At 40.9% G+C, this 23798-nt stretch overlaps 2 protein-coding genes across 3 annotated transcripts in view; one reads left to right on the top strand and one right to left on the bottom strand.

The window, feature by feature from the left end:
* Positions 1 to 2087: 2087 nt before the first annotated feature.
* LOC308118367 (histone H3-like centromeric protein A) lies at positions 2088 to 9137 on the bottom strand. Of its 2 annotated transcripts, XR_013935882.1 has the most exons (6): positions 9066 to 9137; positions 6478 to 6694; positions 5588 to 5709; positions 5399 to 5473; positions 4722 to 4944; positions 3607 to 3980 (listed from the first exon to the last, which is right to left on the bottom strand). XR_013935882.1 is itself a non-coding variant. In XM_080477755.1 (5 exons), the coding sequence occupies exons 2-5, from the start codon at positions 6650 to 6652 to the stop codon at positions 3852 to 3854; spliced, it is 501 nt and encodes a 166-aa protein (XP_080333881.1). In that variant the 5' UTR covers positions 6653 to 6694; positions 9066 to 9137; the 3' UTR covers positions 2088 to 3851. The 2 variants fall into 2 exon arrangements, 1 of the variants encoding a protein (XP_080333881.1); XM_080477755.1 differs by lacking the exon at positions 4722 to 4944 and having other exon boundaries at positions 2088 to 3980.
* A 2833-nt stretch (positions 9138 to 11970) lies between these two features.
* Positions 11971 to 23798, top strand: part of ythdc2 (YTH domain containing 2) — a 46943-nt gene continuing 35115 nt past the window's right edge. The window contains exons 1-6 of the mRNA XM_080476975.1: positions 11971 to 12155; positions 14622 to 14781; positions 16368 to 16458; positions 19993 to 20186; positions 20868 to 21070; positions 22147 to 22313. Of these exons, the coding sequence (XP_080333101.1) occupies positions 14628 to 14781; positions 16368 to 16458; positions 19993 to 20186; positions 20868 to 21070; positions 22147 to 22313 (809 nt within the window). The 5' untranslated portion in view covers positions 11971 to 12155; positions 14622 to 14627. The remainder of the gene's footprint in view (positions 12156 to 14621; positions 14782 to 16367; positions 16459 to 19992; positions 20187 to 20867; positions 21071 to 22146; positions 22314 to 23798) is intronic.

Raw genomic sequence — 23798 nt, 5'->3', positions numbered from 1 at the left:
CTTTGAACTTTGTTTTGGTAAACGCTGTACGCCTGTCTAGTGGTTGTAAATACGACATCCTTGATTAGACCTGAACGCGGCATCAGTTTATAGCCGGAAGTAACTCATCCAATCCGAAGAGATGAAGTTGTCACATGACGTCTCCCGGAAACGACGTTTCCTTTTTTATTTATTTTTTTTTATTATTATTTTTAACAAAATCACTTCTACATTCTATAAATTATTTTTTTTACATTCTACATTCTGTAATCCAATCTTCACAGAGGCATTTTGAGAAAAAAAACGGCCCTCAGGGGGACATAAAAAAAAGAGAAGTAAATTGAAGTGAATCAAATATCTACTAGAAAATGCAGTTCTTGAACAATTATATGGAATGCAGTCTGAAAATAAATCCCAATCAATCAAATTGAATAGTTTTATTGCATGTTTACGCTTAATTTTTTTAATGGCTGTAGTGTAGAAGAGAAAGTCCTTTTGAAACACATAAAACCTTGGATATACCATCACGTATTTGCATTTGTGTATGTAAATTTTCCGAGGATGAGAATATTGTTAATGAAGAAATCATAATCTTTGATTTCTGATACAAAATCATAAATAATATCTTTTGGAAGAAAGGGTTTAAGTAGAATATTGGTGTGAAGCCAGTCATTTATATCAGCCCAAAGTGCTTCTGAGTAAATACACATTTTGGAACTTCGCCCCACTCCGGCACGTACTGCGTGGTGGAACTGTGGCTGAAGGAGCTGCAGCAGAGGGTTGCGGGTCCGTCTTAGACCATTTTTTGTTCAGGTTTTCCGTACCGGTTGCATTTTTCCTCAAGTCTGTCGGACCCCTGTTGAATGTGTTTTGAGTTATATAATCGCTATATTAAACGGGGTTTGGGTGATTTTCGTTACTCGCTCTACCAGAATCCAAGTTCTCTATTAGTAAAAGATTCCTTAATCAAACAAGACTAAAACCGTTAGAAATGAACAGTTTTGAGATGTTAATTTTCATAAAATGTGGAGCTGACAGGATGAAGACAAGGAGCCTCTCCTTAAGGTCCAGGTAAAAAGATACCTCCTCCTCCTGGTGAAGGAGTGTGTGACACAGACACCTTCCCACGCTCGTCACGTACAGCTCTCCTCTTCCCTCTCCCATCCAGGAGTTTCAATCACACAACTGTGTATAATGTGAGGGCCACAAAAGAAGTCTCCTCATTACCAGAAGCAAACATTGTGTTCTTCATGTGAATGTGTGGACTTCCTCCAGGTGCTCCGATTCACTGCAGTCTTCATAACCACAAGGTTTTGTTGTCCCAATGTTACACAGTTTTGCGAAGAAGTAATAACATAACAACGAAAAACAACCAAATATAAATTTCCTTGTTTTTTTGTGTAAAGTACATGCGTTGAGACCATGTTTGAATGAGCAGGGCTTGACATTGAGGATTTTGAGCACTTGTTCTTACAACTTTTTACTTGCCCGGACAAATTTTTACTTGCGCAAAGTTTAATGGAAATTTATAAGCTTGGGAAATGTATGAATTCGACCAATAAATACATTGTAATATGTTTCTGTAATTGTTTTTTGAACAATCAAGTACATGTACTTAATTTGACTTTGGCAGTGGACCCTTGTGAAGGGGTCGGGGGTTCCACCATGGCTGGGTGCATGGAGTCCAACTTGCTTCTTTTCATTTTTGTGGTAACTTTTTAGATTAGGGGTGGGGTTAGATTTACTACATTTAGCCACCCTTGAAATTTAACTACTGATGTATGTCAAGTTACTACTCTCAACTCTGTGTACAAATTATTGTATTGTATGATATATTTTGTGTTTGCTACCCAGTGCTTTAAGTGGAAAAAAATAAGTGCAGGTACTCCTCTTGGTGACCTGCTGTCAGTCTCTCATACAAATATGGACAAAAACATAATAGTCAGTGGCGTGCGCAGACATTTTGTATGACAGGAGAGGGCATATTGTAAGTAATTGCATATTCATTGAAATATTGGCAGACTTCTAATAACTTTCCCCCAAAAAATTAAAGAAAAGAATGAAAGAGAGAGAGAGATGAGTGGATGTTACTACACACCACCCTGAATAAGTTCAGATATACTTTTATTTTCCCTGTGGGGATTTTTATTTAATCAGTCTGTACAGCATTATACGTATCGGGTGTAATTTAAGGTGTAATTGTGAAAAAAACCCACGGCGAATCCATTTGAAAATTAACCCAGAGGAACCTGGGGGCATGTAGAACAGGAATGTGGTGCAGTTTGCTGAAAACAATTAGACTTTTTAGGGACTTTTAAAAAATCTGCCTTGACAGCAATATTTCAATCGAGTATGGATTTTAATGCTGCAGTGAATCCACTTGAAAAGTGAGGAACCTGGGGTCATGTAGGAATGGACTGGACAGAAACCTGGTGCAGTTTGCTGAATACTATTTGAATTTAATTGTTCTGCCTGTACAGTAATATAACAATTTAAGTGTGTAATTTTGAAAAATGTTGATGTCGGTGATCACGTCAATATGGGCCACAGACAGTACAGAGTAGACTATTTGTAAAAAATGAACATAAGCTGCACCAATCATATTTAAAAAGAAAAAATATATTTGTACATATACAGTATAGGCCACACTTGTCTATAAGAACATGTGTCCACGTTGTAACAGAGCACGAATTTCACTGTGGGATTGCAGGGATTTCTTTTTTCTTTTAAGAAAAAAGTGCGTTTTAAACACTGCTTCTGTGGACTGGACTGGAGGGAAAGAGAGAGAGAGAGGAAGAGAGGGCAAGTAAATTACTGCAAAAATACACAAACACAGTGTTTTATCTCTGGTCATAAAGTATTTGCTGATTGTGGTTGTGAGGATTGGTCAGCCACGGAGGGCAGAGTTACGTGATGTACCTGAACGCATCACCCTTGTATGTCGGCATGAATCTCGTTTACCAGCGAAAATCCATAAATTAGCCTCATTGTTTAAACCGCTGGGTTCAAAGTGTGTGAAAAAAGTAGCGGCTGACAGTTCAGACATTACGAAAAGTTCCAGTAAGCGCGGTACACTAGAAAAAAGTCCGGGGACGCGGAGGAGTAAAATTTAAAAGTGCCGGCACTGCGTACGGGTGCATACTGGCCCACTTAGCGCTGTTGCTACCATTAAAATACCAGCAGCGCTCTCAAGATGTTTTCATTCACATTTCACGCCGTTTTCCCACGCCATCACCGCTCGGGGCGGGATCTCATTGAAACGTCACGCAAAAATGGCCGCGCCCAGCGATGGTGTGATCCGTTGGCGATACCAAGTGACGTTTGCAGAAAAAACGTCAAAATATTGCCAAAAAATCACGAGCCCATTCGGGCAAGGTGGGTAGATGGTTCACTTGCCCGAGCAAAGCTTTTACTAGCCCCAGACGTTCGGACAAGCCTTAATGTGGAGCCCTGATGAGGATTATGTAAGAAAAAATAAAAAAAAGTCGCAGAGGAAAATATTAGGGAATTGGAGAGCGTGTTTTTGGTGCTTAACAGAATCAAATTTTTTGATTGACTGTAGCATGAGAATGAATATCCAAACCCCCACAAAATCTCAGATGTATCATAAGAAACAGATCTGCCCATTAATAACCAAACAACTTTACTTTACATGAGACGGCACATACAATATTAAATCAATAATAAGACAGCAACTTTACAGTGATAAATTCCACATTATAAAATAAACACTAAAGAAATAACTGTACACCTTACAAACTTTGAATCATTTGTCTTAACAGTGCTTAAAAGCCACAATAAAAACAAGATGGCAGTAAAAACAAGGTAAGATAACTTTCTTAAAATCTTCCAACCAGGTATGAAACAACATTTTACAGATGATCCTGCCCACGGATTCTCCGGGCCAGGTGGATGTCTCGCGGGTAGATGGTGACCCTTTTGGCGTGGATTGCACACAGGTTGGCGTCCGATAACAACAAAACGAGGAAAGCTTCTGCTGCCTGGAGAAAAGCAGAAGAGTTCAAGTCAAACCCAAGCAGAGTTCATCAGGGTGACTGATTCTATCAAGTCCTGAATGTGTCTTCGAAGCTGAATAGAGCAGTAGAGCCATAGAGCATCCTGCAGGCGTGCGCTGATCTGGTACATGTATGTCTCTGTTCTGTGTATGACCAGTCATGAGACAGATATGTTTAAACCAAACTACATTGAAATAAATTAAAATGGAACCGTCATAAATTACCTGGAAGAAGACAAATATTAATTTGAGTGAGTGACTTCAGTATTTTCTGGTGCTGCACCTGCCATGTTGAACTGAAACTTTAATACTGATCCCAGTCACACAGACATGAACCCATACCTGGTATGGCAGCTCTCCATAGCAAGTAATGTGGCTGTGGTAGGGCACTCAGCTGTGGGGTGAACCCAGCAGGGTCCAGCGTGCCCGGAATGTTTGCTACACGTTTGTGGTGAGAATTATGTGAACAATGGAAAACACCAATAAAAAAAAGAATTGGAAAATAAAATAAAGAAAGACTAAAGTGATACCGCCTCTCCTCAAAGGTGAAATGTGTGTCCAAGTACGACCCTGACTTTATTTAGTGGGACTGTGTGAATGGAGGTCGCGAGTCCGTGCTTAGCCTGCCACATTAAATGAGGAGTGCATTGTGGGAAATAGAGTTGTAGAATGTTTGGGTTTTTGGGAAATGGAGTTTTTGTTGTCACACTGCACTCCGGTATTATACCTCAGGTGTGTGGGTGAGATGACTGTGTTAGTCCGGCGGGTGTTATAAAGTGGAATAAACGGCCACCATTTCACAAGCACCGGTGTCTTCCCCGTCTCCCTCCACCAAAGTCCACATCAGAATCGGCCCGACGGACAGTTTTTGTAACCAGCAGACGAGAGCCACAAGTGAGTGAGTGAAAGTCTGTATTAAACCAGTTAATGGCTACGGTTCGGATGATCACCTGGAAGAAGGTAGCAGATGTCACAAACGCTGCTCTGCTGCTGGTTTTCCACAGCATTTTATTTATCAGAATTTCTCTTCAGTTTATTTTAGTAATTAAATCAAAAATAGTTTTGGATTTCTGTTTTTTTTTTTTTAGTTAATATTGACTTGAGCCTTTATATTTGTTCTTCAGAAGCCTTTATACTTGCTCTCCTGTTCAGTGGTGGATGTGCAGATTTACATACACAAGATAAAAAAAATGTTTTTGACATCATCACAGTGCATTTTATCATTACAAGGTTTTACTAGTTAATCTAAGTGGACTTGATTTAGTCCTTGAATACAAATCGACGACTCGGATCAGTTGAAATTAAAGTGTTAATACTGTTTAAAATGGGCCACGGGCCACTTGGTACTGAGAAAATTGGGCGTCATGGTCAAAAGATTTGAGAACCACATAATTGGCTTCTCACCTCCTGCAAGGCCAGAAGAGCGTGCAGGTTCCACCGGAACGGCGTTGCGAATTGTGTTTGGCACACCTCATGAACCTGAAGCAGGAGGAGCAACACATTCTGAAATTAACCAAAGCTTCACACACACAGCAAAGAGAGGGAAATACAACATGTCTCAAGTATCCTACTTCCGGTGGCTGCCAGACTCACCAGGCGAAAGAAGGGGGCCTTCCTGATCAGAAGATTGGTGGTCTTTTGGAATTTGCGAATTTCCATCAGGGCCCTGGTTCCTGGCCGGAACCGCTTCCTCCTCGCTGGTACTGGAGACGGCTCTTTAGAAGAAACATGGTGTTTATCACAGGGCAGTAAGATTTTGAGTCCTTGACAACCATTATTTACTAGTTCTTGTGGATGGAAACCCTGATTGTATGAAATTATTCATCAAGTGAGATTGAGATTGAGAATGAGGTAAAATGTTGAAGGCAGGGATCGGCTCAGGAAAGCAACAGGACAGGACAATGGCGAACATGCCATAAGTTTGAGGTATATAAAAAAAAAAAGGTATAGTAAATAAAATATAAAAATCCCATAGACAGATGATTAACACCGAAGATTTTATAAATGCAAAGCTCACCACAAGACACAAAAATAGTGACGTGTGTGCTGCGTTGGGTGAATGCCACATGAGAATGAGCTTTTACTCAAATATGTAATTGATGTGTATGATTAAATGTGTGGAAAATACATGGGAATTAAAATTGGAAAAGATGATGCATGGCTAACGACGTATGGAAAATACATGCTGATAAAATATGTGAAATGTTAAGAATGAGAACAAAATATGTTAAGCTGGTTCTGTGTTCTTTGATAATTTCATGCTTTGTCATCGAATTTGGCCTTGGGAGAATTTTGAGTTGTGGTGGGGTAACTTCCCATCGCAACTTCCCCAGATGTCCCCCATGACATATATCGACTCCCAACTATATAATATTGTTCATTCCCGACTATATAATCTAGTCAGGGAAGGAACATTTGATCAAAGGTGTTACTTGTGCATGTGTCGCCTACGTAAGCAGTGCTGTATCTCAGGTGCTACTTACCTGCAGGCGAACGTCCAGGCGTACGTCCAGGCGTACGTCCAGGCGTACGTCCAGGCGTACTCCGTCTTGGGCTCTGAAGTTTAGAAGTCAACGGTTGCTGTTTTGCTTCTGGCTGCCTGGGGCGACGCTGAGGAGTTTTGCCCTTTCTCCGGCTGGCAGATTCGTTGTGACGCATGGTCCCCGATACGCAGGGCAGGAGCTGTCGATGGAGTGATGTCTGTCGAAGCCATGTGCACATATACACACACATCGTTTGGTGATCATGTCCACCATGTGAACCCCAGTCCTGCTTTCACATGTCTTTGGACACAGTCTTTCATCTAATACAATATAATAATCAGTGGAGGAATAAGTATTACTCAGATCGAGACTCATGTTGAATTGAAGTGACCTACTGTAGTAACAAAGACTGTCACACTCAGTGCTGACTGCAGTGGAGGAGAAGGAACTATGGTGAACATAAGAACCCTTAAACACCATAAAAACAAAAGAGCTCATTCTCCAACCAAACTCACTGCAGCTAATTAACAGTATTAATAATTCTCAAAAAATTATCACAGTATATAAATATATACACACATACAGTATTTTTGCACCCGCAAATACAACATTTATAGTTTTCTGAAAATGTGAGCCTCATTTTGAAGAATATTCTGTAGTGTGCATCATCAATCTAAGTGGAGATTCTTTGTGCAGTGTCACACGGTTTGGTATATTAAAATAATTAAAAGCACCATTAGTTGAATTAAATAATGACTCGGACCTCAGGAGAGACAAGAGATTGCTTTGACAGTGCTATCCATGAGAAATAAGAAATCCTTTTTGTAATGATTATAGCTGCATAGATAGCCCTCAGAGCTGTAGAAGTTACTAAATGTGAGAAAATGCCCATAGAAGCAACACAAATCCAGGTTTTAAAGTACAAAAACAGCAGTGGGGATTTTTAAGGATGTAATAATTGTGATGACACCAGTTTATGAGAGATCTTTTAGAGCTGGTATAGACAGTTTTGATGATAGTGATACCCTCAACACTTTCCTCTCAAATACCTCTTGGTCAAATTCTGACTTTAAGACTACCGGCTACTTATACCACAAGAATTATTGAGATTGAAAAGTTATGTGAGCGAATTCAATGAGAATGAGCTAATGTACAGCTCCAACTTTAATCGCCAGTCATGTGTGCATTTTATGTTTTTGGTTTTTTTTACCTTGAAATTTACTCAGTAATTCATTGATATAACTTCATGTTGGCGAACAGGCAGCAGAGTATGTATCCGTCTGCTCATGTTACTTCAGGACTGCCAACTCTCATCTATCTCATTGTAAATTTGCTCTCATGTGATATTCCCCAATCCAAGCTGTCGTCTCCAGCTCAACGGGCTTGCTTAATATATAGGTCTATAAATGGGACGGCCGCACCACCCCTGAGGGATATGATCAAAAAAAGAAATAGTCTTACTAATACAAGGTCAACCACCTGGGGTGAAGGTGAAATAACCTTTAGAAAGTCATCTTTTTTTAGAATAGAATAGTTATTGTCATTGTACAGGTACAACGGAATTAAAAGACAACTCTTGTGATGCACACGACAACAAAATGTAAAATCTATAAATAGAAAGATAAAAACTATAAATAGAAATGGGAGAATAGAAAATGAAACACAGAGGATACACATATAATGAACATATATCTTTACACGAGAAGTTTAAATTTGTTGAGCGTTCAACACAGTGTGTGTTTGCACAGAATGCCTCATCTACTAAAGGTTGCACAAACTGGAATACTTTACCAGATATCAGAGGAAGCTCTGCCTTTGTCAGTTTAAAGAGACAGTATAATACATGATTGATTAACAATTGATCTTGTGAACATTGAGAAAATTAATTAATTTGTAATTCATTTTGATCTTATCTTATTTTTATTTTTAAATACGTCATTAACCCTGTTTGTTTTTCTTTTATCTTTGGGACAATGGAAATTAGCCTTCTACTAAATCTAAACTTATTTACTGCAACCTTGGATAAACTTATGAGATTGTATGTTCATTGAGATGCACTGTATCGTCCAAATAAATAAATATAAAAAGAAAAAGGAACAAGATAAGCCCTGGGCTTTTAAAAATAATTTACGAAAAGTGCATGAAAACAATTATCTGAGGTTTGTTAACTTCCTAAAAGTGACCAATTTGCACATGTTTATGTTTGCACATCTGTTTGGAAATGTATAAAAATATCCTCCCTCTCTCTCTCTCTGTTTTAGCCCTTTAACAACGTGTCGTTTTCTTTAAACTTGTTAAAGCAGGTCCTCAGGGAAAATGGTCAATAAGGAGAAACAAGGTTCAGAAACAGGTTTGTCAATTTAAATCAATCGTAACAGCTGCAAGCAAACATATTTTAATCATCTGCGACACTGATCGTAGAGAAACTTCAGTTCAGGGTCTGTTTACCGAACTTCTGCTCAGCTCCTCCACTCCAGCACCAGAAAAGAGTTCGTATTTCTATAAGAAATCTAATAGATGTTGGTACGAATGTACCTTTATAGCTCCCGATCTGCGTATTTATTAAAGAGAAGTTGGTATAAACGTACCGTTGTAGAGAGTCCTGACGTGTGTCTTTAATAAAGTTCGTATCATGAACTGCAGGCTGCTGTTCAAATCGTGCTACTTTGATTTCAACCAACCAGAAGCCATCTTTTTCTTCTTCTTCTTTCATTTCTTGGCGGGTTGCAAACAGCGTAAGCTGCATACCGCCACCTACTGTACACACGAGCGTGTAGCGTCGAGAAGCCATCTTTTTCTTCATCGCGTATTTAGTTCAACGGCAGTCAACAACCACCGTAAGATACGCATTACCGCCACCTACTGACCGGAGTGTGGAACAAGCGAGCAGCGGATGAGAGTTCGGGCCACATCCGGCAAAAAAATATAACTCAATCATTATTATTTTCAATTGAATTGATATTTTTCGATTCAGACTTTTTCCATTAAAGTGTGACAAATCAAAGCTGAATTGTAAGTGGCTAATATCAATACTGTCTTGTCTTCCGCTCGAGAAATCACAGCCTCTGGGCCAGAAGGTGAACAAAGACAAGGTGGCTAGAAAAGGATTTTCGTTCCCATGTCTGGGCACTACTTTTTAAATGCATTTTTGTGTAGACTATACCCTTAAGGACTTTGTGTTAAAAGGTTTCTGCAATATATCCTGCAGTTTTTTGTCACAGGCCATAAATCTATATAAGAATGAATTTAAAAAATGAGAATTGTTGGTTCACAATCATTCTTTTCCTGATGATCTGCCCACGGGAGATCTTGTAGCTTAGTAGCTTACATCGAAAGCCAGCTCATTTCTGAACACACACACACACACACACACACACACACACACACACACACACACACACACACACACACACACACACACACACACACACACACACACACACACACACACACACACACACAAGGACTACAACTTCAGTTTAATTCCAGATTCTGAGTCCAGAGAGTCTAGAGAGCGTGAGAGAGACAGATTATTTTACACACCTGCTGATAACGTCTGTGCCAGTGAAAGATGATCCTCTGTGTGTTTTCCAGACACGGTGATGTCATTTATCCTCTCTCTTACAGAAGAGGCACAAGGCAGGCAGACCAGGACCAGACCTGGACCAGAGGTTCTGCGGTGTCGCCCCTCTGTGTTTCATTAACATCTGGATGCTCTCGTTTATGTTTCTCCATGGAATCCAAGCGCTCTCTATCAGCGAATCGTCTGGAGCATGTTGTATGGAACCGAACATCTTCTGGAACATTGCCAAAGTCAATATGGATGCAGTGTTTATAAATTTCAACTATGGTCTTGCTCTCACCACAAAGCCATCGTTTCAGAACATTTCCCATCGTTTTGCCAAAAAGTCTTGTATTTTTTTCTTTTTTTACCAATATCAGGGCCATAAAGCTTATTTTTGAGAGAATATAATAATAAAAAGAAGAATAATAGCACATTTTTGATAGATAATAATAATAATAATAATAATAATAGCATATTTTTGATAGATAATAATAAATAAGTCTAATAATAATAATGTTTTTTGTTTTAAATGAATGAAATAAACAATAGAATGAAATGAAATGAACATGAGCTTCGCCTATACTAAAGAACAATTACTGTATAATAAATCTGATATTGTTTATTATGATACACATTGATTTATTGCTTGTGTTTGTTGAAAAATACATGAGAAGAGGACTTTGAAAAAATAATCTCATAATAAATCGCAATCACAATATTGAGGAACAAAATCGCAATGAGATTATTTTCCAAAAATCGTTCAACCCTACTGTACAATCACATGTTCCTAAATTAGGAAAGAACAAACAGTTTGTAATAGAATTATGTTGGGGCACACACATTTAAACAGTACACTACATTTAATAGGGAAACTTGAGACAGGGTTATGTGAACAATGTCGTCGCCTACTGAAGAGACCATTGAACATGTTTTATTTAATTGTCCTTGTTATAATGAAGAAAGGGCAGTTCTGGAAGCTGAATTGTAAAAGGAAGGAATTCACCAATTTACAATCAATAGTGTTGTCCACTGTTCGAAACCTCTGATCACATTCCTCGTACAAACAGGGTTAATTAACAGAAACCTGTACAGGAAGACACAGAGCAGGCTGTCCTTCCTGAGGACACTGCCGTCCTTCAACATCCGCAGCAAACTACTGTGGATGTTTTATCAGTCTGTTGTGACCAGTGTCCTCTTTTACACCGTGGTGTGCTGGGGAGCCAGCACGTCCAAGGAGGACACGTCCAGACTGGACCAACTGATCAGAGGGGAAGTAGCAGTAGCCGCTATCCACCTCCTCCACCTCACCATCCTACATCTCACATCCCATAACGCAAAACTGTGCAATGCATAATTGTCAATTCACTGCAAATGATCATACGGGTTAATAATTGTGTCTGTAACCACAGTGCAATTTAACCTTTGGCCACTTTCACTCCTATATTCTGTTAGGAGTCTTATTCTTTTAGCAATTTCTATATTTAGTTAAGTTAGGGTTAGTTAAGAGCTTATATTATTTTCTGTACTAAATTTTGGTAGGAGTTTTATTACTCTCTTAGCCACTTCTACATCTAGTTAAGTTAAGGTTGGTAAGAGTTTATATAATTTTAAATTTTTTGAACTATATTTTGTTAGGAGTCTTATTCTTTTTACCACTTCTCTATTTAGTTAAGTTAAGGTTAGTTAAGAGTTTATATCATACGTTGTACCTTTTTCTGTAACTTATCTTTGTCGTCCTCTGTGTGCTGCTTCTCTTCTATTAAGCTGCTGGAACTTAAATGTCCCTGACGGGGTCATCCCAAGGGAGAAATAAAGCAAAGTCTAAAGTCTAAAGTCTAAATAAATAGGATATTATTACGCTCTGGTCACACTCCTGAACAATAGGGGGCGGTAATGCTCCATTTAATGGTTCCTGTTGAAATACAACGAAGAAGAAGAAGAAGAACAACAACAAGAAGAAGAGAAGAAGAAAAAGGACAGAGGTTTAGCTTCACAACCTCTCAACTTCCCAGCAGTCTCCGAGCCGTCCACGTTCCCGGAGAACACCCCGTACATCGACCCGTGTGTGTGTGAGCGAAAGGCCGCTCGGAGTGTCCCGGCGCCGCGGCGGCAGGTAACTTCCAACACGGCCTCGAGTGGAGCGAGCGTCTGAGCTCCCATCAGTTCCAGTGAAATGAAACTTATGCCCGGGGTTCCACCGCGCAGTACGTGGCGGAGCGGGAGGCTCCGGTTCACTCCTGAGAAAAAACCCCCATCCCTGAACACACTCAGTTAATAACACAACCCGAGCTGCCTACACAGGTTGTAACCTGGGGGAGTTTAAAGCTTATGGCTGCGATGTTAAAGAGAAAAAGCAGTTCTGATTTCCCACGCAGTCTGCTACACCTGAACACAGCACGATACTAACTAATGTGTACAACCTCTGATGTAGGGGACACCCTACAATCCCAGGGCAAGGGTCTCCTGGAGACATGCTGTCCACTCTTCAGAGGGACACGTCTTGAGGACAACTAGCAGGTCCAGTTGATATTGAATAAACCAAACATTCAATAATATCAAAGAAACATGCTTTTATTTGAAAGTACCAAGCTGAACCAATACAAATAAAATGTAATAAAAGAAAGGTAAATAAATATATATAACGGGTAAAATAAGTAATGAACATGTCACCATTTTTCTCAGTAGATATATTTCACAAGACGCTATGAATTTTCCACCAGATGTTGGTAACAACCCGTGTAATTCACACGTGCAACGAAATCAAGCCATAGATGTCCATAAATTAAGTTCTGTGAAAGGACACATGGGGAAAGTATTGAACACACTTCCTGAAATGTATCTAATACTTCAAGCTTCAAGACGCCTGTATGGAGAAACGAGTCACACGTCTTGTTCAGGTAGGACTTTGGCCCATTCTTCCACACAAACAGTCTTGAAGGTGCTGTGCCTGTTATATGAACTCTGATCTTTAGTTCATTCCATAGCTTTTCAATTGGATTCAAGTCAGGCTGATCTTTATATTATTTCTCTGAAACCAATTGAGTTTCCTTGGCTGTGTGTTTGGGGTCATTGTCCTACTGAAATCTCCACCCTTGTTTCATCTTCATCATCCTGGTAGATGGCAGCAGATTTTTATCAAGGGTATCTCAGTACATTCAATCATTGTTCCTTCGATATTAAGTTTGCCAGTACTGTATGCTGAAAAGTAGCCCCACACCATGATGTTCCCACCTCCAAACTTCACTGACGGTGTGTTTGTGGGGTCATGCGCAGTCCCATTCGTCCCCCAAACAAGGTGTGTGCTACGGCATCCAAAGAGTCAGATTTTAGTCTCATCTGAACCAAACTATATTCTCCCATTTGATTCACAGGCTCACCCAAATGATGTTCAGCAAACTTTAAACACGCTTCAACATGCTTTTTCCTCGGTAATGGAGTCTTAGTGAGCATGGATACAGGCCTCAGTGATTGAGAGCAGTACTTACTGTTTTCTTTGAAACAATTGTACCTGCTAATTCCGGATCTTTCCTGGAGTTCTCCTCAAGTGATCCTCGGCCCTTCAGGACAACTCTTCTGATAATTCTTTTCACTCCAGTCAGAAACCTTGCGGGGAGCATCTGGTCATGGCCAGTTTATGGTGAAATTACATCCTTTCCACAACCAGATCATGGCCTCCACAGTGCTCACTGGGACATTCAGAGGTTCACAGATCACTCTGTAACCCATGCCATCAGTATGTTGTGCAACAAGCTTCCAAAGGTCTTGAGAGAACTCTTTGCTTTTACCCATTATGAGATGTTTCTTGTGTGACACCTTGGTAATGAGACAGCATCTTATAGCTCATCAGTTGGGACTGAAACAGCGGATATGAATTTGCACCGACAAGAGGCAGGATTGATTTTTAATCACTGGTTGATATCAGCTAGTGTCTTGGCTTTCCTTACTTTTTTTGCACCTCCCTTTCTTCATGTGTTCAATACTTTCTCCCTGTGTCATTTCACATTATCACACATAACTTAATTTATGGACATCTATGGTTTGATTTCTTTGCACGTGTGAATTACATGGGTTGTTACAGCATCTGGTGAAAATTTAATGTCAATAGCACGCTGGAAAATGGTGACGTGTTCAATACTTATTTAACCCACTTTATCTACTTTGCTGAAATCTAGTTTGCTTTCACGAGTTTATAGTAAAGTTAAACCGTTTTCCTTGAGGGGAAATTTGCATATAATGTTGTTTTCTGCCATAGTGATGCCCACTGACAAATGCACAAGTGCAATGCGTTCGATCATACATGCATTTTCTTTTTTTTTTTTTAAAAAGCTTGAAGCATATACAACAGAAGAGCAATCAGAAATGTCTGACGTCCACCAAAGGTTGACTTGGACAAAAAGTTTCCAGATCGCCTCCAAAATTGAATGGATTCTTCCATGACCTGTGTTGAAAATTTCAGCAAAGACAAACAAATATACACCGCTGATTATATTACGTCCTTGTATATAAATAACCTCAGAAATGTTTTGGGTCCAGGGTTCTGTATGAAATGTGTATCCATGCAGAGTTGTTGTGTTTGCAGTGCATCATGTCAAACACTCGTGCAGCTTCAAACAAAGAAGCCAGGAGCCAGAAGCGTCCGCCCCGGGGCTCCAACGGCTTCAAGAACATCCACATCGATGAAGAGGTGAAGATAGCAGCCACGGTATCCCTGGAGAGGTTTCGCTACAGTGATGAGAAAGGTACCAATACAAAGAACACTGCTGATGTTTGAATAGGGGTTTCAAAGGGTTGGAAAGTTTCTGGTAAATTTCATCAATTAACATTTACATGTGGTATTTGTAAGTTAAACATTAGTAGCACATTGCATTTGTTCAATACATTACCATATAATAACATAAACGTACTTCGCTTTGTGTAGTCCACAGGCTCACATGTGTGACTTCAATAGCCCGTGCTCTGGGCTTAGATGTGCTCCAGGATTGTAGAAATCATTTTGTGCATGTGATAAGGCAATGTGGAGTGCTTGTAGGGGGCGTGGTCTCCACAGACCCGCAGTGAGGTGTGTGCTATGTGCATGTGATTGAAGAATTGCATAGATATTCAACTGCACTTGCATGAACCCTGGTTATTTTAGTCAGGATTATGTTGAAATATATTCTCCCAAACTATATTTAAGTTCCCTATTAAAAGCCAAATGTCAGTTGAGTAAATTCCAGGTTTGTTCCCAGAAATTCACGTTAGTTTCCATGTAAAGTTTCCAATCGGCCTGGGCCATGATATGATCGTGATTAATGATCGTGAGAAATTTCGGGTCGATTACGGTGATCAGCTGTGACATATTTACCAATGTGTGTGGTTGCAAGACACATATAATCCAGTAGGCAGCGGTAATGCAAAGAAAGAAGAAGGAGGTGGGCGTGTGCGTGACAACGGCCAATCAGAGTCGACCTTTTCCTGCTCCACTTCCGCTTGTGAGTTGCCGGAGATGTAAACAGAATGAGCGAACGTGGCGATGAACGGGCTAGCCGAGAGCAGCGAGACAGATGTTCAGCCACGACTTGGACTCATCCTCCCAAGATGAGGCTATTGTTGAGAAGAAAAGTTACTCAACGTCGGTTGTGTGTGGCGGAGGTTTGGGCATCTCCGAAATGACGGGGCGCAAATTTAAGCCGACGTGCAAGGTATGTCGGCGGTCAGCGCCCTGAAAAACCGGCAACACAACAAATGTGTTGAATCATTTCAAGAAGTATCACCCCAAGTGATCACACGGAAAGCATGAAACTGCGAGCGGAGTCTGCACAGCCTGCCGCTGCTGCCAGCACACGGAGCAGTAGCAGTTCAGCCGCTACTACCGGTGCAGCCACCGAGCCAAAGCAGCGATCAATCATGCAGTTTGTTTATCTTGGGTCTCGCATACCTGCAAAAAACACTCCAGACTGTAAAATAGTTCCTGTGTTATTTCATATTTTTCTACCTTTGTTATACTGTCGAGTAATTTAAAAAAAAATCTATATTTTTCTATCTTCGTGTTATTTAATTTGCTTTGTTATTTCGTATGTTAATGGAATGTTGAAGTAATCTCTAGTTTCTTTAGTTTTCAGTACAGATGCTTTAAAACTGGCAGTTTGGAAACAAATAAAAAAAATCGTGATGATAATCGAGATCAGACGACATGAAAAAATAGATCCTGATCATTTATTTTTTTTTGCCATATCGCCCAGTTCAAGTTTCCAACTTTGAAAGTCATCAGAATTTTTCAACCCTGCGTTTGAATGAGTCTGATTGGGTCAATCTGCATGTGTTCTTTCCCTCCCTCCCTCTACAGAAATGGAATTTCCTTCTTCTCTAAGCAGCACCGAGAGGGCCTTCATTCATCAAATGGCTCGGGCGCTGGGTTACATCTCCAAGAGCAAAGGGTAAGAGCTTCTCCGGGACCGAGAACAACCTTCTCACTACAGTTGGGCGGTATCCACATGTTGATACCATTAAACCCTTCCCCACACTTTCCCGGGGTATATGGTATTAACACAACTAATTAAAACCACCTTCGGTCCACGTGTTTCCTCATTCAGTCATAATTCTCTTGCTCTGACAATATAAGTCATCATGTTATACGGTGGAATGTTTCACTGTCAAACACAGTAAATATTATATTGTAATGTTATTGTATGAAGTGTCCGTCCCGCAAAATAATCTACCTTTAGTTTATGAAGAGATGAGACGGAGCTCTCTCCTCATATATGTTTTACTCACAGTGGGACATGGGACCAAGTCCCACATGTGAGCGTCTCAAGTCTTAAACTTCAAGTCTCAAGGGAGGCTACGTTCACACCGCAGGTCTTGATGCTCAATTCAGATTTTTTTGCTGGGCTCTAGGGCTGGGCAAACAATCCATTTGATCAAATTATGGAATTTGTAGCTAAAATCGATTGTCATTGTGCAAATTCCAGCGTTTCTCCTTCAAATGGGGGCCGTGGTCTGCTGCCAGTATCAAGAATTCAGTATGAATGTATTATTGGTGAAAAAGGCTTGAGCAGCTGTAACAGATGTGATTTGTGTGTATCAGTAAATCTAAGGCCATGAGTTGTGGACTATTCTCTCCCCACAGACACGGCACAACACTCACACATTCACAAATGATGAGATACAGTTGTACAAATCCTATTTTTCACAAGTCTCAGGTAAAAACAAAACGGACACACTCACATTGTTGGCCCTATTGTTGCAGTAAATTTGGTGCAAAACTTATTTGTGCGCCTCAATCAAACAATGTGAATAAAATTTGAATATGTGGAAATCTTAATGTGAACTTGTGCAATAAATGTTCAATGTATGTCAAATGACTTTTCAAAAAAAAAATTGTTTTTTCACTGTGAAATAAACAAACAAACAGAAGAAAAATACATAAGCAAAATCTGACCATAATAACTATGTTTAACAAACGGATGGGGGTGGGGGGTGTCTTTATATGCCATTGTCCTTAATGGATAAAGATTTTTCTCAGGTTATGTGGCCAATCCAGTTTTTCTGAATCAAGTCGAACTCAGAAATTCGGCTTCTCCAGATGGTTTGAATTTTCAGGTGCATCCTCTTTAGCCTCTCCTTGGTGAAGGCTTTCTTTCCTGCCACCAGCATTATTCTACATAAATACTTATTCCCTGGCTCACTTTTCTAATATATCCTCAAACGAAAAAGGGAGTTTGGCTCTAAAAATCGTCTCTATTTTTCTCTAAGTCATGCCAATATTATATGATACGGGAGCAATCCCAGAATATAGGAAAATGAGTAGCTTTATTTTCACCAAATAGTCTCCAACATCTCGTGTCTTGAGATTTCTGCTGAGCTGGTGAAAAAAAAATGTATCTCACTATGGTCTGCCATCCGTCTTTCCTCCATGAGAGGGAGCATGTTGTTTTCCATTGTTGCTCACAAATCATCTCCCATGGAATACTCCATAGGAGATGATTTGCTCAGGAGAACATGCGCCGCCTCATCAGAAGCATGCCCAGGCGTTGTAGGGAGGTCCTACAGGCGCGTGGAGGCCACACACACACACACACTACTGAGCCTCATTTTGACTTGTCTTGAGGAATTTTCACAGCAATCAGCCTGCAATGTGATTCTCCACTTTTATTTTGAGTTTGATTCCAAATCCAGACCTCCATGGGATAATAATTTAGACTTACATTAATCCCATCCTCTGATTGGCTGTAGCATGCAGAGGGCATGACCGACAGGACATTGATCCAATCATGACAAGCTATTCTCAGCCTGCGTTCATATCTATAAAAACTTACCTTATTTTTACATTTATATTAAAACTGAAAATGCGAAATCAACAAATCTCAGGTCCTTCAAGTCATCATGGCTCAAGTCAAGTACCGAGTTTTAAACTTCCAAGTCGAGTCTCAAGTCTTTACGTTTTTTTTTCAAGTCAAGTCACGAGTTATAAAATGACTCAAGTCCCCATCTCTGCTCACAAGTGTGTGAATTGACCAGGACATAAAGCCTTTCGAGCCAAATGATGTAACGGTAGTTTCTATAGAGCTAAGACATGAAAAATAAGTAAATCTAGAGCATCAGTGGTGTGCAGTACACACTGTCTTTGCAGCCAATTGTTTGTGCAAAGAGATGTCAGCTTACCATTATGAGGCACCGCTCTGATAGTCCCATTTCAGAGTACTTTCTGTGACGTTAACGCTTCTGCTGCTGCCTCTGTGTGAAAATGCCCCCGACAATATTACAGCATTGTCCCAGGGTGCGTGCTGTTGTTTGCCTCTGGTGCCAAACTTTGTCTCTGAGGATAGCAGCAAGATTGTCCACTGTGGCTTTCAGGAAAATCCGTTGTCTGGAGCCATTTAGATTCAAGTTCCCCACTCGGGTGTCAGGGCATCATGTTAACTGACGGCCACACATCAATTGTGAGGGAATAACTGTCTCTTTTCTAAATGTATTACATCAATCTGCAATGGCTGTGTAGGAAAGGTATTTCTGTCCAGGCAGCTCGTGCTGGACATCTAGCGTCTTTTTTGAGACCGACTAACTCGAAATGTGGCTTGCCGTCTTGTCTTCAGTTTCACTTCTGAACTGTCACGTGATGATGTCACGTCCAAAAACTTTATTAACTGTCTTCCCCCGTAACAACAGTTAAGTGAAACATTTTAGCCTGCTAATAAATTTGGTAGAATTAAATTGAAAACTCAGCCACACATACATAGGTGCTGGACAAACACATTATTTAGGCATTCAAGAAATTATTCTTACCAATATGTTGGGCCCCTATAGATTTATATGCATAGATACTGCGAGATACCTTATAACCGTATTATCGCGCAACCCGAAGTGGAGTATGGAGGGGAAACTAGTCAGCAGTGAGCGGCAGGCACATAAAATTTAATAAGAAAAATAATAATATGAATAATAATTCCCTGCATTCCAATAGGGTCTTCCCACTTTCTGTGCTCGGACCCTAAATACAAAGTCACGGGGACAGTGCCACCTGGTGGACGGACAGGAAGTGCTGCATAACCAGCCTGTACATCAGGGTTACGCAATTCCGGGCCTCGAGGGCCGGTGTCCTACACGTTTTAGCTCTCTCCCAGCTTCAGCACACCTCAATCCGATGTTGATGTCATCGTCAAGCTTGTAAAAAAGCCAAGTGACGAGCCCCTTATTGGATTCAGGTGTGTTGCAACTGGGAGAAACCTAAAACATGCAGGACATCGGCCCTGGAGGCCCGGCATTGGGGAACCCTGCTGTACATGCTTCACTCAGCCTGAAACCTCACATGTATGATCATATGTCGGTCCTCATCACATCCATAGGCCGATATACACTGTCAGTCACAGCGCCACCAGGAGGACATGGTCCCAATCGCTGTCCAGCAGGGATGCGAGGACCAGTTCAACACTGCGTGCAACGTTAATTTTTTTTTTATTTTTTCCTTTCAGGAAAGGTTCTGGTCGATTTCTCACTATCAAGAAGAAGGACGGCTCAGACAAAGCTAAATCCAGCTTTCCTCTCAAAATCTCCCACAATTCCTTGTTAGTTGTGGGCAGCCTGCTTCAGAGGTTTCCCGTCAGCAAGAGGGAGCAAACAGACATGCAGCTCAGCAGCAGAAGACCTTCTCTGACTGCAGAGCATGGTGATTATCAGCGTGCCACTCAAAATATGTACTGCTCATGGAATTCTTATCATACATAAGAGAAAAAAAGGCATGATTTATAAGTTTATAATCTTCTAATGATGTCGTTTTTTTATATTTACCAAGGATGTAGCTTGTGTTAAAATGGCTAAACAGTACTTAAATTTCATACATTTTTCCCAATTTAGCCACTTTTAGCAACGCACACCAACAAATCCATTTTAGTAGAGGCCACTTCAGCTATTTTAATTTGAACTTTTTCATAAATGTTTAGTTGTAGAAACAGTTTTAGCCGTTTAGGTCTTCGATTGCGGCTTTTTGGTTTATCCGTTTCTTTTCACCTGTCAAACATACAGTTAACCAGCATGATAAAAAATGTTACTGTATTTAATGCTCATAGATCTACAAGGGATTGTTCTTGTGAAACGCACAGTGAATGCAATGCAGACAAATTTGAATTATAACGTGTGTTTTCATTGAAATCATCAGGCTGTGAATAAAATGTGTTGCCTTTGGAACAACTGTTGGTAAAGATATAATGTGGAAATAGAGAGTTTGTCATTCAATCTGAATTACCCTCTTGAGTGTTACACAACAGGGGATGTTAGATGGTATTCATACTTCTCAGTGGTCAGTCTCCATTTGCGCTCCCTTTCTTATTCCTCCTCCTTTTCCCTTCAGACAGTTTTGGTGACGGTGACAGGGCCAGCAGGCGCCTGAACAACAGTCTACCCACGGTGCCCCTACAGAGGACGCCGTCAGAGCTGGATGGCTTCCGCCGCTCTCTTCCTGTGTACAAACACCAGGAAGAGATTGTGCAGCTCATTAGAGACAACAAGGTGGTGCTTGTGGTTGGCGAGACGGGCTCAGGAAAGACCACACAGGTGGGTCGGCTGAACAAATACTCCATCTTCACTTAAAGCACTGAATTCCGGCAACATTGAAATCCGATGGATTTATTGCACCTAGAAAATGAATGTTTTTCATGATCCTCTAACATCAACAAGAAGCTGATGTTTTAGTTTTTAGGTCAACAGGCAGTGAATTTAAAAATCAGGGGTGTGTTCACATTCCCCTATTTGATCTGGACCAGAGTTCTCTTCTGGGAAAAGCCGTTTTGTTTGGGTGATGTGAATGCTCCCATAAACTCTGAACCGGATCTAACAAGCCATCTCTGCCCCCCTTGAAAGGCTAGGTCTCGTTTCGCTTGCAAACGATCTTTCTAGCGGGCAGGGTGGTAAGAGGACGTTGGGAGAGGATGTGATGTAGTGTACAATGCATCTGGGTAGTAAACAAACCAAGCTAAAAATGCAAGACGCAGAAAGGAAAGGTTGGAAAATATCTTGCGGGCAGATGTGAAGTAGTGAGGAAGGCGTTCATTGACGTGGTCTGAAGACTGTATATGGCAGTTGTTTGTGGCTACCCATTAGCCACAAGCCAATTAGCTTCGCCACCAGGGGCTAAAGCGGCAGGACTTGTGCTTTTGTTCCGGACTAATCAATGAGCCGTGTTTCTTTTCTTCACTTCCTCTCTGGTCAGTGTTTGTATCAGGTGACAGCGCCCCCAAACGAGCACCTGTTGTAATTGCGTGACATTTTCCAGGCGTTTGATCCGGTCTCAATGGTGAATGTGACGAAGTCCCAGACTATCTGAGTCTGAAAGGCCCACAAGACACATATAATATAAGTCTTTATGGCATAATGGCAAAATGAAGAGATTGGTTAGTAAATGTAACTATGAATGTTAAACTGAATGGGTCATCATGATTAAAAAAATGAATAAACATATCCATCACCATTATCCTTCCACTGGGAGCAGTTTGAGCTTCAGTGTTTTTGGACCGAGACGATTGATCTAACCTACAAACCTTCCGATTGAAGGACGACCACTCTACCAGCGGAGCCACAGCCAGAGTGTCTGAGTATGTCACGTCTCCTCTCTGTCTGTGCGTGGTGTTCAGATCCCACAGTTCCTGTTAGATGACTGCAGTAGAAGAGGAGAGCCCTGTAGGATCTTCTGCACTCAGCCCAGACGTCTAGCTGCCATTGCTGTGGCTGAGCGGGTGGCAGCTGAGAGGGGGGAGAGTCTGGGCCAGACCGTCGCTTATCACATCAGACTGGAGAGCAGGTGACTGAACCCGCTTTGCACCAACTGTGTCAGCATCATCATTTATCAGTGTACACAATATACATATTGCAATTGACTACCGTAATTTCCAGACTATAAGCCGCTACTTTTTTTCACACGCTTTAAACCCTGCAGCTTATACAATGACGCGGTTGATTTATGGGTTTGTACGGGTTAACGGGCTTCATGCTGCCAGATTCTACTTCCGCATGTAAATACGTGTTTTGAGCGTCTCTGCTTCTTCAAAATTTGCCCTAAAAGTGATATTTCTGCTCTTCGTGACCTCATCTTGCGCTGCTTTCCGTGGTCCAGGACTCCAGCAGCTGACGGCTCTGAGTGATGCGTTCAGGTGCACCACGTAAAGCCGCCCTGCTGGAGCCCGTGGCTGAGAAATCTTCCTCAGAATCACAATTTGCAAATAACCGATAAAATACTTTACCAACAGAGATAAAATAGTGTATTTCTCTCTCTCTGTCTGTCTTTCTGCGGGCTTCTCCGCAGCAGGCAGACGACACGCACAGACACACAGCTCTGTGTGCAGGAATTTCCAGCGCTATGAAAGACAGATTTACGAGAATTGATGAAAGTGTGAGCAATCCCCCGTATTCCCGCAGTGAAATTCCTGTCCTGTTACAACATGGACACCTGCGGCTTATAGTCAAGTGCGGCCTATATATGTACTTTTTTCTTTTCTTTTTAAGTTTTGCTGGTGCCGCTTATATTCAGGTGCATTCAATAGTCTGGTAAATTAAATGTAATTGTTTTCACACACTCTGCATTCATCCTCGGCATGTCAGCATATTTAGCCAATCGGATGCAGCCTCCTGCTCTAGAGAAGAAAGACAGGTGATGATGATCTGGGAAAAGGTTTGCCTCAGCACCTTAAGATGATTGATAGATAGATGATAGGTGGATAGATGGATAGATAGATAGATGGATAAACTTTATTGTCATTCTGACAATTACATCAGAGATGCACTGCAGGATGAAATTTCGATGCAGGGTCAATGATAAAACACATAAAAGTACCGGAGATAAAATAACTTAAAAATCCCTGACATAAAATAAGGTGCCTCAAATGCAGTGCCAGAATAAATAAGTGGAATAAGTTAAAACAGAAGAATAAAAAAGTATTTACAGTCATCTGTTAAAAAGGGGGATGGCGGTGGGAAGAAAGCTATACTTGAATTTGACAGTTTCAGATTTAAGGATTTTGAACCTCACAGGATTTTGTGGTCATTCCAGTAATAAAGTATCCCTTCATATCCCTCAGTAAGTTTCAAAAAGGTTAAGGACCCCTGCGCTATCTTGTGCTAACTCAGAGGCACAATACAGACAGGCACAAATTTAATGTATGACATATTTCTTCATGAGTTTCCACCTGGAGTATCTCAGTGTTCGGTTTCACAGACGATCCAGCTCATATTCACTGAAGCTATGTCAGTCCGCACAGATGAGATCTCATATAGACAGGACGTTGCCACA

The sequence above is a fragment of the Lipophrys pholis genome (assembly GCF_963383615.2).
Source record: "Lipophrys pholis genome assembly, chromosome: 12".
Taxonomy (NCBI): domain Eukaryota; kingdom Metazoa; phylum Chordata; class Actinopteri; order Blenniiformes; family Blenniidae; genus Lipophrys; species Lipophrys pholis.
Note: the sequence above shows the minus strand (reverse complement) of the source record. Positions and strands in the feature narration are given on the sequence as shown.

Bases quoted from the DNA above. Each gene is read 5' to 3' on its own strand.
- LOC308118367 (XM_080477755.1), bottom strand. From the start codon at position 6,652: ATGCGTCACAACGAATCTGCCAGCCGGAGAAAGGGCAAAACTCCTCAG. The intron at 5,474-5,587 runs GTGAGTCTGGCA...CTCCTGCTTCAG, and splicing joins AGGCCCCCTTCTTTCGCCTG to GTTCATGAGGTGTGCCAAAC. The intron at 3,981-5,398 runs GTGAGAAGCCAA...GCTTTTCTCCAG, and splicing joins CTCTTCTGGCCTTGCAGGAG to GCAGCAGAAGCTTTCCTCGT.